The sequence below is a fragment of the Apis laboriosa genome, unplaced genomic scaffold (genome assembly GCF_014066325.1).
Source record: "Apis laboriosa isolate Shangri-la unplaced genomic scaffold, ASM1406632v1 scaffold18_cov149, whole genome shotgun sequence".
In the NCBI taxonomy this organism is placed as follows: domain Eukaryota; kingdom Metazoa; phylum Arthropoda; class Insecta; order Hymenoptera; family Apidae; genus Apis; species Apis laboriosa.
Genome location: NW_025222233.1, coordinates 2,924,871 through 2,941,118, shown reverse-complemented (window position 1 = coordinate 2,941,118; position 16,248 = coordinate 2,924,871). Strand labels below are relative to the sequence as shown.

General features: G+C 42.6%; 1 protein-coding gene across 5 annotated transcripts in view; it reads right to left on the bottom strand.

The window, feature by feature from the left end:
* Positions 1-3,624: 3,624 nt before the first annotated feature.
* The window catches only part of LOC122712029 (unconventional myosin-IXb), a 79,761-nt gene continuing 67,137 nt past the window's right edge, over positions 3,625-16,248 (bottom strand). For 4 of the 5 annotated variants that reach the window (XM_043931306.1, XM_043931307.1, XM_043931309.1 and 1 more), the window contains 15 exons: positions 13,616-13,902; positions 10,923-11,094; positions 10,626-10,798; positions 10,342-10,501; positions 10,151-10,267; positions 9,750-9,985; positions 9,487-9,676; positions 8,799-9,076; positions 8,528-8,717; positions 8,165-8,336; positions 7,890-8,101; positions 7,354-7,616; positions 6,775-7,050; positions 6,548-6,647; positions 3,625-6,011 (listed from right to left, as the gene is read on the bottom strand). In XM_043931306.1, coding sequence (XP_043787241.1) covers positions 5,854-6,011; positions 6,548-6,647; positions 6,775-7,050; positions 7,354-7,616; positions 7,890-8,101; positions 8,165-8,336; positions 8,528-8,717; positions 8,799-9,076; positions 9,487-9,676; positions 9,750-9,985; positions 10,151-10,267; positions 10,342-10,501; positions 10,626-10,798; positions 10,923-11,094; positions 13,616-13,902 — 2,984 coding nt within the window. In that variant the 3' untranslated portion in view covers positions 3,625-5,853. The remainder of the gene's footprint in view (positions 6,012-6,547; positions 6,648-6,774; positions 7,051-7,353; positions 7,617-7,889; positions 8,102-8,164; positions 8,337-8,527; positions 8,718-8,798; positions 9,077-9,486; positions 9,677-9,749; positions 9,986-10,150; positions 10,268-10,341; positions 10,502-10,625; positions 10,799-10,922; positions 11,095-13,615; positions 13,903-16,248) is intronic. The other variant, XM_043931308.1, reaches the window with a different exon arrangement.

Below are 16,248 nucleotides of genomic sequence, written 5' to 3'. Positions count from 1 at the left end.
ATTTTAATAGCCCGATGTTTGGAATTTTAATATTTCTTCCGGGCTTCGAGCGGAAATCCTGACCGTTTTATGGATTAATAAACGCCCTTATTTCGCATTCGTGTTATAAATACAGTAATCGATTTACACCGCAAAAGAATATTACGGTTCGTTAGATTTTTAATTACGAGGATTTTTAATTCACAATGAACAGTGTACGAACGCGAAATTTTACGGGGATATCAGTTTTTTCATCAGATCGAGCAAGATTCTTCGTTTCGCGGCGCGACAGACCGCGTCCCGGAGGTGGAGGTGTCTCGAATCCGTTCGCGGTTATCGACGTGGCAAGGAAAAAATTTCGCAAAGTTTAATATCCGCGATATTGTGTCTCGTGAAATCAAAATCCTTTCTCGTTGTTCCTCCCCGATCGACCGATTCCTCCTTCGACTATACTATAGAGAGGGCGGGGATTCAAAATGTGTGTTTCTGTTTTCGAAAAAAATAACTCGGGGAATTTATAAGCTCTGAGAATCGAAAATTCGTGGGAATAAAAACATAACATCCAGGAACCTCTGGAAATTATTTTTCGAGAATTCGAGAAATTTTCATTTTCATTCTCGCTGCACCATTAATAAATTTTATTCCTCCCCTTCAAAAATTTCTCTCGGTCAGATTTTTTTTCACGCCCGAATTAATATTTCGCCGGATATATTCACCGCGATGGCGGCCGACTTCTATGTATAATTCAACGTCAACGAAAATACTGGCCCCGGATTTATTCCCAACAGTGTGCGAATACTCTCTCTAAATTCCATTAACCTACGAACCGAAAGTGTTACGTTATCGCCCCGGCGTACAGATTTGTATATTTCACGAGATGGCGCAGCATCCACAAAGGCCAAGTCCACCATCCAAACCCCTCCAGAATTCATCATTTGACGGGGGCCTATTTTGTTCATTATCCGACACCTACTTCCGTTCCGGAGAAATCATTCATTTTCCATTCCAACCACCGACCTGCATTATATCACGCGTGATTATATAATGTCGAGTTAATATTTCATCGCCTCTTCGTGCCAATCCCGAGTTAAGGGATGATCTATGATTTGTAATATTTGAAAAAAAAAATCATTCTTTCCTCGTAATAAATTTTTACAGATTAATTTTATAATGCGGTATTATTTTATTACTCGTCGGGGAGATTTTGCCTATTTTGTCTACTTATAATCTCGTTTCACGCAGAAAATATCCTCGATCTGTTCATAATCGAGAGTATTCGTCTGTAAAAGATGAATTAAAATTGTATCCTTATTACATGACATCATATTACGCTGAAATATAGATTAAATAAAATAAAAAAAAATCTTTCGTTCAATTCGTAAAACACCGATTAATTGGAGATCCCCGAGATAATTTCAAATAAAAATTTTCGTTATGGAAAAATATCGGTCAATCGTGGTGGCCATGAATTGACCAAGCCGTGACGGTAGTGTTGAGTATGTACCGTCCACGAAACACGAACAAATTCAACTAATTAATTGTTCGTACAAGTCGTTCGTTTCGATTTCTCTCCTCTCCTCCTTCTTTCTCTTCCCTTCTCCAAACATACGAATAAATTCGATTTATTCTATATTTTCCTTATGATGAATATATATATATCGCGAAGAATTAAAATCTACGAATCTTTTTCCACGATTTTTCACCAAATTATCGTCTCAAAAATTATTATTCACGAAAACTATATATTTTTTTTATTCGAAAGGACACAAACGGATCGATCCATCGATCGTTCCAATTTTCCGCGATTCGAAAGACGCTGACAAAGGCGTGGAGGCAAATGTTGGAGGAATTGTTGAGAGGAGCTCGAAACAGAGGAAATTTTGAACGATTCCGCGTGCTCGAATCGTTTCTGGAACGCGGCTGACACCGAGGAATTCTTATTCGCCGATTCCTTTTGCAGCGAGCATTCTTCCACGACATCACCCGCGCCGGAAACGAGACGCGCCCGCCCGTTTCCTGCCGCGAGCGTCGCGTTAAATGTCGGACCACCGCTCCATACGAGGAGAAAATTAAATATGAGGAGGGAGGGAGGGGAGTAACTGGTGTGATTCGTGTGCAAGTTTCTCGGAATTGCCGAGTTTCTCGAGATGGAAAGTGAGAGGGTACAGCTACCCCTGTAATAGGATAATAGGTGTTCGCGATAAGATTCGCATTGTGATCTTTGTTAACTATGCTCGAATTCAGAACTGCGGAACTGCGGTTCCAATAAGGGATTCAATTTATTCGATATCGAGTAATTATCGGAACATTCTATTTACGATTCCTTTAAACTCTCTCGTTAATTTAATTCGAGTCGAATATTGAAACTTTGTCGTTCCAGATAAATCGTCGATTTAATATAAATATATACCGTATTTTAAACCTCAAGAGAAGAAAATTAATTCTTCATTTATCCGAGTTCAACAAATATATCTCAAAAATTTAAGTTAACAAAAGTAATATCCTCTGTGCCATCGTTCGAGTGTTAATCTCGACACACTTTTGCGCCCAAATAATTTCTTCACTTCGTTACAAAATTATCCTCGAACACGATAATATTATATGATAATTAAGAACTGAAATACGTACGCAATTAATAATTTCACGTTATTTTATGGGCGCAAATTTCAAGTATCTAAACACTTTCCTTTCACGGTATTATTAGCCGAGTGATTAACCGAATTCCGATGTCCACAACCGATGCGGATCAAATCTGGCCTGGTGGGAGCGAGTCGATCGAGTTACATAAATTTTCGTGTACTCCCAGCTCGGAGCAATGTTAATTAAAAGCTAATTAACACCGCTCGTTAATACGAATCGTGCGATCCCACTGGAAGCTGTTTGTTATTAAAGCCTCCTAACGCGAGACGAGGCCTTTTACACGAATCACGAGCAACAACACGTGCGCTCTGCTCACGTGTACGCCACGGATAAAATTGTGATAAAATTGCTCGTCTCGCTCCCTCTTTGACACGGGAATTGCAGCGATCAAGAGGGATTCGAGATCGAGATAAGGATTGATAAGGGGTTGGTGGGGAAACGAGTGTGGAGGGGGATCGAGCTTCGTGCGGGTGAAAGAATGAAGAGGCCGAGAACGATGGGAATTATGAATGGATGAAAATAAAAATATGAGTGGCGAAGCTCGTGAAAGGAAAACTGTGACGTAAGAACGGTAAGAAAGAGAAACTACGATCGGGATAAATGATAGAATCTGATATTTTGAGCATGAAACCGAGATGAGACGCATCGTTGAAGAATAAATTTTCGTTCAGAAACAATTTGATATTATAGTTAATTATTATTAATTAAGAAATATATATAGTGGAAATAGAAAAAGAGAAGAAACGTAAAAATGGCAACGCGTGCGAAAGAAAAATTTGACGTCCATAAATTATGGAAATATATAAGGATAACGAAAGGGAAATTTTTTAGAAGAAAAAAAAAAAGAAACATAGAAACGATAATTAACTATATTGAAGACGTAAAACTGTTTCTCGTAGAAAATTTTAGGGACGCGGAAAATTGAATGTACTCTTGCAGTAGATCGAAGAAGATTACGGAATTTTTCGAAGGAATTTGGCGAAGGAACGAATAAGAAGATATTCGTATCGTTGTTATTTTCAAAGACGCTTATATTTTATTCAAAAATATCTCGACGTACTTACAGCTTACCCATACACATGCATCAGGCTCCGGTATCTGTATACTACGTACCATTCGGCATACATACTCGTATGTACATATTCTCGAGACGCTGAACTCGGCAGAGTTTCACTCCACCGCCTGTTCCTCCTCTCAATGGACGCTTATCGTTTCTAACTGAACGAGTTTCGTATTATATCTACAAAGCGCACTCACTCTCTCACTCTCTCTCTCTCTCTCTCTCTCTCTCTCTCTCTCTCTCTCTCTCTTTCTCTCCTGTCTACCTTTCCCGATTCAATGTTAGAAATTGTTTGCCTATTATGATTATCGCGATAATGAGATAGAGTAACTTGTTCGATTAGACCTATTCTTTAGAGATATCGTCGAGCATATTGTCTTAATCGAAGTCGATCTCTTTAATCGTATAATACAAACACACCGTGGAACGACCAAATCTCGCCCCTATCTTTCCTCTAGATCTATCCAAGTCGTATTTTATTATATAATTAAGAAAAAGAAAAGAACCTTGAGAAAGAAAATTTGGACGTTCCACGGCAGACACTTGTCCTCTAGAAATTGGCACTAAGAATTCAAAGACAGACGGAAGGAATACTGTTGGCAAATATCCTCTAACCACTTATTAACCGCTTGCATGCATCGATCCTTTTCGATCTTCTTTTTTACCTTACGCCCTCCTCTTAGATTCCTCTCGTACACGCGCCGTGTCTATCAATCATCGTTTCGTTAAAACTTCGAGAATTTCGAGGGAAAAAATCGTTCGAACGCATCACTAACTAAATTTCATCTTCAAATTTCTCTCTTTCTTTCGTCATTCGAGGTCCATCACGGTTCAGATCGTGTTCATCGTCCTTATCTTTACACGATCGAGCATCGAAACGGGGCATTGCATTAACGCGTTAAAGCCTAGTTTTATGGGTGGATCGCGAGACTCGGCGGCGTTTAACGGGCTAACAGGCTCACTAATTCGAAAACGCGGAGGAGGCGGACTTATCTTGCATGGAAGACGAACGCCGCTCCTCGAGGAAGGGGAGGGGGCAAGGGTGTATGACTGCCACCCACGCGGAAGAAGCGGAGGAAGACGAGACTCTCGAGCGAACGATAAACACCGCGTGAAACTCGCGACGTAATTAATTAAAGGACAAAGTTCATTGTCCTTGCAGCGATTCTAAATTCTAATCTCTACTGCATCGAACTGCAACCGATCGTAAACACAACTCTTACACAACTGGATTATACGATATTATTTTCCGCTTTGTTTTTCCTCCTCCTCCTCCTCCTCCTCCTTCTCCTCTTTCTCCTCCTCTTCCAATCTTTTCATTCGATATCAATTAAATTGCAATTTTCATCCATGGTGGAGAGATTTTTTTTTGTCATTTTTTTCTTTTTCTTTTATCACTTCTTCTTCTTCCTCGCGATGAAAAAGAAGGTGGAATTCGTGGAACGACGAAAAACGGGAAAAATTATCGATCTCTTCGAGAAAGGGGATGAGAAAGGAAAAAAAAAAAAAAGGAAAAAAAAAAGAGCAGAGGGTGATTGTGACAAGTTAATTGGAAGTCGAAGAGCGTAGGAATGAAATTGTATCCGGAAGTTCATCGAGTAATAACGTTTACAGTGGGTGTGGATACACGTTTGTTTTCCATCTGCCAGTTATTTTTATCTCGAAGTGGAAAAGTTGGGGAGGGGGAGGGGAGGGAGGAGAGAGAAAAGACCTCAAAAGGAGCCGAGGGAAAAGGATGTATCAGGGAAGATAGAATGTCAGCATAATTGCGGATTACCCGTTGGTAGGAATATAACAAAGGCGAAAGGATGGAATCGCGGGTGGAAACGGAGATTCCACTCGAATCTTTCTTTTAAATTAAAAACGGGTGCCCATGCATCGTTACATCCTGTAATTTTCTATCTTCATTTCCGTGAAATCCTCTGTCCATTTTCTAATCCCAACGAAACAAAACTTTCTCTCTCTCTCTCTCTCTATTTTATAAATATCTTGTCCGAATATAAATAAAAATTTCAATTTCCACCAATCTTCTGCGAAACCGACCATCTCCTCTTGATTGAGAACAAATTTAACGAAGTCGAGTGTTGCTCGCGTTCGTAAAAAAAAAAAAATAACGATTTAAACACGGCGTCGTACGAATGATGAAAATAAGGGACGGAAATAAATAACGCGTTTCAGATGTTAATATTACACGGTTTCAGCTCCATGAACTGATAGGGCACGTGCAGCGTGGTGTTGTTGTGCTCCACCAGCAGGTGGCCTCGCCTGGGAGACGCCCCCACGACCAGAACCGTTTCACCCTTCAGCAGGACCACCTCCCCTTCACCCTCTTCTGAAAGAACAATAACTCTACCCGTATTTGGAAGACGAAATCAAATATGCGTAGTTGCAGGGGAATTTTCCCAGATATATTTTCCATGTATTAAATCAGAATTCGAATCTTTCACCAAATGATTAATAGCTAGAACTATGCTAACGTTAATAAACTATTTAAATAATATTAATTTTGCCGAAAGAACTTGTGCATTTTTAATAATTGCAGAAACAAAAAACTCTCGAAATGTCGCTTGCTTTTTATAATTCTAATATTAATCTCTTAAAGAATATCAATAGAACAGGAAAGATTCTGTAGCGAAGAGTTCTTCGGCAAATTTTAATTTTCTTTTCTTCTTTTTTTAAAATTTAATTTAAAAAGAAAAAACTAAACCTATAATATATATATATATTAGTACATACTCAAAAATATTTCCATTTCTTTAAATACTGCGATACCGATATCGGATATAAATATTTATAATGCAACATATAAGAACGATGCACCAATTTCCAAGTTTAATAAGATTTTTACAAAAGCGGCCATCCTCTTACCTGGAAATGGCATCTTCATGATCCTTGTCTGCGGATAGCCCAACTTCGTGTTTCCAGTCACGGTGTACGATCTGCTTGGAGGAAGCGGAGGCGGCCGTTCCTGGAACAAAATTACACGTACACTTTTCATTACGTTTCTCGCGTAATGACGTAACCTCGCGAAAACGCGTCGAGAAAGAGAAGGAGAAGCGTTCCCCCCTCCCTCCCCCCTCGCTCCACTTGCTTACCAAATCCAATCCGAACAGAGTGCACGTTTGCTGGATCATCTTCTGATCGGCGCATTTCTCCGATGGGTCGGGTGGTGGAGTGCCAGCGATCGGCTGAGGCCTCGGCCGTGTTCCGGTTCCGGTTCCGGTGGCCACCGTCACGTTCCTCTGCACGGTACCCGTGGTCGTCGAAGTAGGTGGTTGTTGAGATTTCTTCTGCCCGATACCGGACGTCACCCCTATCGTCGTCTTCCTGAGAGGCCATCTTCTTCGCACTCGCCATCCCCTCCACGTTGCCTGGAGATAATTTTTATTCCAACAATTCTTTCTTCCTTTTCTTGCAATTTGGACATATACATTTTTACACGAACGTGGTTTTCTATGCCTATGATCTCGATTTTGTTGTATAATATCGTAAGGATATACGAGTTATTCTCAATTCAGTTATTCTTTAAGGGACGATGGACGGTGAAGAATGAAAATTATTTTTGGAAGTTGGTAATTTTTTAAAACTTTAAAAGCGTTCGAATAGTAGAAAAAACGAAGTTATCTTTCTTGTAAGAAAGATTTTTCATACAATTAAGGAAATTATCCATTTACCTGTATCACGGTGGCGGCTTTCCTCCGCGTTTCGGAGCGCAGGTTCTCGAGCTGTTGCCTAATGCCCTCGCTAAGGAAGATGTGCCTCTTGCCGAGCGCCCAGCTGGTGCTCGCGCCGAATTTGCTCTTCAGCTGTTGCGCGTTCTGCAAGATGAGCTTGGTGTCCTCCACCGCTTGCTCCTCGGCGCGTCGCAATTGCTTGAACGGCGCGATCAGCCTGTACCTCGCGTTGAACGCCTTGAAGCGCATCCGATGGGGATATCCTGCAATTTATCCCATATCTCATTGACTTACCAACTGTCTCAAAAAGAATAGAACCTAAATAAAAATCTCGAAAGTGACTTCGAGATATACACGATACATTCGTGCATTTTCTCTTCGAGTTTCTCGACGAGACTTTTTTTTACCCCCTCCCCCTCGCAAGACAAATGGCCGACAAGAGCCCGCGCGTGGATAAGACGAGGAGATCCCGGCATCTAGCGGATATGTAATCTAGAGTATGTAAATCCCCTGTCCCGGATAGTTTCAAGACGTACCGCCGGCCATTAGGTTCACCGTCTCGAGAACCTGAAGGGATCGTATCTGACGCATGGTCACGCCTCTGTCCAAGTGAAGGGGCGTCTCTGTACCGTTGCTCCTGATGCACCTGACAAAGTGGGGCCTCGCGTGGACCAGGGTCCTCAGCAGATTGTCCAGCCTCGTGTGGAAGTCCTGCGTCAACGTCGAGATCGGCTCGTCCCCGTTCAACCTGGAAAAGAAATCGCCATGTCACTTCAAACGCGATATCCTCGCGGGGTAGACGTCCTCTTACAGGTCTGTGTGCGAGGTAGGCGATATCCTGAAGCTGACACCTCTTGGCACCGTGTCGCTCGCGTACAAGGCTTTCAACTCGCTGCCGAACAAATGGGTAGCGAAACCGAAGCTGCACGTGTGCTTGTAGAACACGGCCACCAGGTCATCCGGGACCACGTCCTTGTTGGTATCTTTTTGACAGAGAGAACAAAATTATCGTATCTTGTACATTCGGACAAATTGTTAAATGTTAAATATCTTTTGAATTTCTCACGTCCTTCCATAAACATCCGCGATCGAAATTTTCGATTCTAAGAGAGAGATGGTCTCTTTTTCATCCATCCATGAAAAAGTGTAGAATATTTTTTTTTTTTTTTTTTACCCAAGAAGTCGGAAGCGTCGTAGGTGACCCTGCCAGCGAAATGTTGAATCCCGAAAGACCTGCAATCGACGGTCCTTGGCTCGAACAATCGTGGATTCTGCTTGTGCTGAACCTTCACTTTCGCCACGTAGCTCTCAGCCGTGCCTCGTATCGAGCATTCCACGTCCAACATGCTCAACAATCCGGTCCTCTGCGAAACGGGTCGCGATACCAAATCACTCGATCTCTAATCGAAAGCGAAAAGGAGGTGGTAATGGTGGTAATCGCTTACCAGGGATGAGATGAGATCGATACAGGGCACGTTGTCGACGTAGTCGACCTCCACGTCGCACCGGATGCCCTCGTCCCGGCAACTCTCGATCGAACTCTTGAATATATGCGTGTTGTAGAAGTGTTGCATCGTCTCCGCGCAAAGGTTGATGCACAGATGCTCCAGCTGGCTCGGCTTCGGATCCTCGAAACCGAACATGTCCAGGATCCCGATGAACCCATCCGTCGCGTGTCGTACCGCGTTGTTCAACGCGGTCATGCTTCTGGAACCGGTACCACCTGCGCGTGACACGAGAAAATCGACACTGATATCGAGACAGAACAAATTTCCAAGACCAATAACCGATTAATACATTTATTCTTTAACTTCAACCTCATCGATATATATATATATATATATTAGTTCCTATTTTTTCTTTTCAATATATTCATCGTGCGACAAATTCAAAAATCGACGAGACTCGTCCACTTTATACGGATTTTTCGATTTTCGTAGAAAAACAATGGTGGAACATTTTGAGAAATTACGAAACGAAATCCTCTTATACGTTTTCTCACTTTTCGCGAGGATAGCGAGTTATCTATTCTCTTGGCAATTATATTTATATTATATTATTATTATAATTATATAATATAATATTATAATTATAATTATTAAAATTATATTATTATTATTCGAGTCCTCCTACCCGCAGAGCTGCCAATAGTGGACGCGTGTTGGCTGGTCACCTCGGCCTGGTTATGAACAGACTCGTTGGAGTCGGACGACAAGGTGCCAAGGGTAGAGCCTAATCTCTTCAAGCTGTTGGCCCTCCTCACGATCGTGGCCACGGTACGGCAGTAGAGAGCTTTGGCCAGCGAATCCCTGGTCATGTTAGACTGCGCAAACGAACAACCATTCGTCGTGATTCCGTTCAAACTGATCGCACGAAGGAATGAGTTAATCATGTACCATGTTCGCGTCGCAGACCGACTTCACCAATTGGCCGCGAGCATTGTGAGTCCTCGAGGTGAGCCCTCTGAGCAACGCTGGGGGTGGCACGCCCAGGAGGGCCGCGACCGACGCCAACTCGTTCTCACCGATCACCCCCACCTCCACGCCAGGGCGATCCGTGAAACCGACGTTGCCGAGGATCAACACCGCCGCAAGAACTCGGACCACGTCCAGAAAGGGTATACCCAGCACACCTGTCCACAATTTTTTTTTTTTTTTTTCATACGCAAAAAGAATTATGGCAAACTTATTCTTATTCGATGGTCCAAGATTTGGATTTGGATTTGGATTTGGATTTGGATTTGGATTTTTTTTTTTTTGGAAATTATCACGAGAAAGAATTTCGGATTTTTACGTACCCAAGCAAGCTTTCCACGCTTGAAACCTGATCGCGTCCTCAGCCTCGTCCTGCCTGGTATCCCCGTGCTGCAGATACCTAAGGTTCTTCAAGTTGTAACCCTCCAAGTTAAGTTTGACTGTCGAGTGAGATGAATATCGTGAATACAACGATATACGACGTGCGAATAAATAAGGGAAAATTAAACTTTACCTCGTTCCTCGTGCGACAGGCCGGCCAACATTTGGTAAAATATGTGATAGTTCTTCTCGTCGGGTAGGGGCCTGATCACTCGCGTCTGGTCCAGAAAGTAACAATGTATCTTCGTTCTGTACAAGGCGCCGTCCGTCACCTGGACCTCGATAAAATGACCCTGAATAAAAACGATCGTTTTACAATCCGTTCCGATTCCATCCGCGTGGATTAAAAAAAAAAAAAAAAAAAAAAACACCGAAAAAAAAGAAAGAAAAAAAGGAGGAAAAAGAATAAAATTGTACTATTCTAGAACTTTCTGAATTGGTGGCAGTCTTTGCGGATCCCAGAGACCTCAGAACCGTGAACGCCGCCGCCAAATGTTTAAAAGCATCCGTTTCAGGACCACCTCCCGCCACGTCGAACAGTTGCCTTAGTAGCAACATGGAGGCGTACGTCTTCCCGGAACCACTCGTTCCTAAAAAAAGGCGGAAATATAAATTACAATATAATATAATAATATTCGCAAATATTCTGTTCCGAAAGAAAGAAAGAGAGAGAGAGAGAGAGAAAGAAAGAAAAAATAGCGGATGATCGTTTACCGGAAAGAATGATGGCCTGCGGGTATCCAGTTTCCGACTGCTGTCTCACGGCCTCCTGAACGACTTTGTTCAGCTGGGGCGCCAAAGGTACGGCCCTGGTGCTCGTTAAGGTCAATGGATTCCCGACGTCCGTATATGGATTGATACAGACCAGTATGGGGCCCACGTTTGTCTGAAACGCGTTTCGATTATCTTACTCGTCCGATTGTCGGTCCGCTTGGGACCACGGGGGCCCCTCATCTTTGCGGACGACGCGAAACGAGACTACTTTTTCCTGTCTCGTCGTCCCGTCGTCCCGCTTTTTGCATCGTTATCGCGTATCAACCGCGTGGGTTATGGATGCCTAGATGCTTTGCCAACACAGCCAAGATTAATCGTGCCTCGATCCGATCTCGAGCATTTACCCGTTTACCTTTCTCGTTTTCCAATCGATTGATCAAAAATTTTTACGTTAAACGTATAATCAATCGTCGTTCGGTTCCTTACAAATTTCTCCTTTCGAATTCTTCGAAGATTTTTATTAGCCGAAAAAAAAGATAGATCGTAATTGCTCGATTTCACGTATTGTTAATGATTTTCTTTTCAATCTCGTCGCGTACGATTCAATTTCCTTTTTAAAAATTTTTTTAACAAATGATCGTTAAATTCGCAATCGTGACTTTATAACGGATCGTTATCTTATTGAATAATAAGATTAATAATTAATAACCCAAACTAGAAGGAAACTATTACTAACTACCCGTCCGACGAAACATCGATCGAAAAATCTCGATTCTCACTTAATAACAATCTACAACAATCCCCTTTCATCTCGATCCCGAAAATTACATCTTTTCTCGCAATTTTCAACGATAATACATAACTCGAAGCGGAGAAGAAAAAAGCAAGAAGAAAGCGAGAGAGCGTGCAAGAGCGTAGCGAGTTGAAAATAAGTGTAGCCAGGATGAGAAAAACGAGGAGCGGGATGAGCGAGAGGGGCGATGAGAGATTACGAAGGAGGCAGAGAGTGGAGGAGCAACGAGGAGCGGCGAGGCTTTGGCGGGTCTCGATTCCTATTAGAAGCCCACCTAGAGAAAGCAACACAGCCGTGCACGAGGAACAAAAAGGGGGGAAAAACGCCCGAAAGCCGAGTGGGGGGAGAGGGGGAGAGAGAGAACCGGTCCTATGTCGGGCCCCGTGGCCTCTGATTCCTCGCCTCGATTCCCTCCCTTCCTCGCCTCTCTACAGAGCTTTCGAGCAACTCTCTCGTACGATCGAGCTTAGATCCCTCCTCGAATTCAACGCCATCTAACACCCGTTCCCTCTTTCCTTCATTTATCCCATTCAAATCACAATTTACCGTGTCTAATTGATACTGAAATAATAAATAAATAAATAATAGGTTTTTTTTTTTTCGTTACATGTTTCGAGACGTTTATATTTATGAACTATTTTTTTATACGACAAATGTACGAAACGAAATAATCCATTTCGTATCTATGTATCTAAATTAATACATTACATCGAAATATATTTGAAAAGAAAACGAAGGAATGGCAGATACGAAGGAATCAAGGCCGATCTCAAACGCACACAAATAATTTATAAACGAACGAACAAACGCGGGATGTATAATAATAATCCCCTCCACTATTGAAACGAAACGATCCGATAATGACGGCCGATAATTAATCCACGGATATTCGAAAGGAAATCGCGTTCTTCGCGATGGCAAATAATTGTCGCCGCCCACCGGAAACCGCCGACCATCTTTTTGCCACCATCTTTTCAGTAGACGCGATCAAACCGCTTGATATCTGTCCAACGGTCAACCACGATACCCATCCACGGGCTATTATTTCTCTTTCCCTTCCTTTTTTCTTTCTTCCCCCCCCCAGGGCGTTTTCCCCCTTTCTCCTCGTTTTCGACGACGACGACCCATTGAGAAACTCGACGATCCCTTCTTCTTTCGAGGGAGGATTCTTACGAAGAAATACCCGGCCACCTCGTTAAATTCGATAAACCGGCTGTACATCGGGGCAAAATATGGATAATCGATATAGGGGGGGAGGGGGATCCTTGAGAGGGGGATCGTTTCGAAGAGTTTCGTTAATTGGTGCGGATGGGCGGAAGGGAGAAGGGCCGTTTCGTATCGAAAACGATTTTCGAAAATAATATCGACGGCGTTAAATGATTCGCGGACGGACGGTATCTCGGGTATAACGGGGCATTCATCTCAATTAGAGAGGCGGCACGAACTTATCGTGTCCTGTCGCCACTATCGAGGCCGAGAGTGATTGATGCACCGGCCGATTGAATTGGCGAAGGGCGAAGAATGCGGTGGCCGATTAGCACCGGCCGATTCGTTCTCCTACAACTGCGATTATAGGGGGAGAGGGGGGGGAGGAATGGCGGTGGCAAAGTTGAGGGAATTATGCATGCACGGATATCCACGCGTTGGCGTTCTTAAATCGTTCCTTCGATTTCACGTAACTCCCTCGCTTGCGTAAAATAAGATATAATATTCGGGTTCTCTCCTCGACGATAATAATAATTTCAAGCGATGAATGACGCAAAGTGAGAACGAGATACATATTTTTCGAAAAAATTGCTCGTTTAAAATCGAAGTATTGCGTATTACGTATTACGAGAAAGGTTTAAATTTGCGTGTGAAACAAGCGTCGTTTCGTTAAAAACAAAGGGGAGGAACTCACGTGGTACTGTTTGGCGCAGAATCGAGCTTGCAGACACTTGAGCACCGCGTCCTCCGTCAGAGGTCCAGGTAGATGAATGAGGTCGTCCAAGGCCGTGGAAGTGGCAGGCCCGGGAGAAGCCGCGGCACCTTTCGGGAGACATCGATGCTGACCCTGGTTGCTCTTCGCGTTTTTCACGTCGGCGATAATGCTGGAGATCGGCGGCGAGCGCAGGCAGCCCAGCGCGGTCACGCACGAAACTATACCGTCGTCCGGGATCCCATTGTGCCGCTTCGGTGGGTCCAAGTCTGTTCAAACGTGTCAAACGCTCGTTATTATCGATTTCTACTTTCTTAATTACGTATATTATTCGGTATTATTCGAAAATAGCGTTACGTTAAATCGTTAAAACCGAAATCGAGCCGAGTCACATTCACTGCTTTTAAAAAAGTGTTGCGATACGTTAAAGAATCTTGGTGCCACCTTCAAATCCGGTTGTTATAATTTTTCGAAAATAACCGTAATAGCCGTAATAAAGTTTAAAACTGTCGAATCGAGTCACATTGATTAGTTTTAAATTTTTAAAAAAGTGTTGCGATACGTTAAAGAATCTTGGTCCAGCATTCAAGTCCAGTTGTTACAATTTTTAATAAAAATAATCATAGAACTGTCGAGCCGAGTCACATTCACTGGTTTTAGATTTTTAAAAAAGTATTGCGATACGTTAAAGAATCTTGGTCCTATCTTCAAGTCCAGTTGTTACAATTTTTAATAAAAATAACCATAATACTTAGAACTGTCGAAGTCACACTGACTAGTTTCAGATTTTTAAAAAAGTATTACGATACGTTAAGGAATCTTGGTCCTACCTTCAAGTCCAGTTGTTACAATTTTTAATAAAAATAATCATAATACTTAGAATTGTCGAATCGAGTCACATTGATTAATTTTAGATTTTTAAACAATTGCTGCGATACGTTAAAGAATCTTAGCGCCGCCTTCAAATCCGGTTATAATTTTTCGAAAATATTTAAGGTTAGAATTGTCGAATCGAGTCACATTCACTGGTTTTAGATTTTTAAAAAAGTGTTGCGATAACGAAAGAATCTTGGTTTTACCTTCAAGTCCGGTTGTTACAATTTTTAATAAAAATAATCATAATACTTAGAACTGTCGAATCGAATCACATTGATTAGTTTTAGATTTTTAAACAATACGATACGTTAAAAATGTTGGTGCCGCCTTCAAGTCCGGTTGTTACGATTTTTCGACAATAGCCGTAATACTTAACGTAAGAAACCGAGTCACGTTGATTACGGTATAAAATTTTTAAAAATCGTTGCATCGCATTTTTTTTTTTTTTTTTTTTTACGTCGCGTTGAACAATCGAGATCGAGATAAGAAATATATAGGATAGTAAGTTTCAACGTTGTTACCAAACATTTTCACTCGGAGAAAGAAACGGGCGGAGGAGAGAAGCGTACGAGAGAAGCGTATTCAAACGTATCGCGGTTAACTGTACCCGTGTGCAATTTCGCCAGGCGGGGCTCGATTAACCGGAAGGGATTCGAGATCAGATGCGGCGTACCGAGCCACGTGAACCGCTTTTGCCGGCGCGCAAACATTTTTATTCTTCTCGGCTGGAAATCGGCGCGAAGGGCTCACGTCCGAATAAACCGCAAACTCTCTCTCTCTCTCTCTCTCTCTCGCGCGCGCGCGCGCGCTCGTGTTTTTTATGCCTTTTTTTTTTTGTGTTCCATCGAATCGAACGGATAGAAAAGTCGCAAAAAAAAAAAAAAAAAGAAAGAAAAAAAAGGTGGAGTGAGGAGAGGGGGAATGGATAAAAACAAGCAGAGCCAAAATCCGGGAGCGGAGAAATGGTAAATAAATCATAAAGCGTTGGGGAAATGGCAGTTCTGTAAACAGACGCGTTTACCGTTCCAATGATTTCGCGGGTTCCAAAGCTTCGAACTCTGGTTTTATTTAAAACATCGCGTACAATACCCCCACCGCCCCACAGAGCCACGGGGAAAAAGCTGCCCTCGCTGTGTTCTATCGCGAATTAACGTAATGACGATATTACGCGCCGTTTAAATATTAACGAGCTCGGAACGGACTCGATGAATGTCCAAGTGAACGGCAGCTCCCGATTTACATATACACCGCGATCCGTTTTAATTCGCAATAATCGACAGCACTCGTCGCTTATCCGGCCGAGTTACGTAATAAATTCCACGGCAAACATTCCCTCCCCGATATCCCCGGGACGGTATTCGATTCCGATCGACACGCTGTTCGGACGATCGAACAGACTTAAAATATTAAATCGCGGCGTGTATTAATCGATTCGTCCGAAATAAATTCGTATTATTAACCTCCTGTTACACGAACTTGAAAAAACTTTTCCATCGACGATATAACAATTCACCCTTCGTGAATTGTCGTAAACCATTTACCTACCACCTTTCCCTTTTTCCCCTCATACTCAAACCTCGAGCGAATCGCCTAAACCCTAAATCCTAAATCTTGAAGGAAGGAGGGGAGTGGAGGAAAAAAATGCACCTATGGCTACTCCAACGGTAACAACAACGTCCAATCCCATATCCGTAAGGCAAAGCCGCAACGTCCCGGCCGAATCCGTGACACGGAGGGTG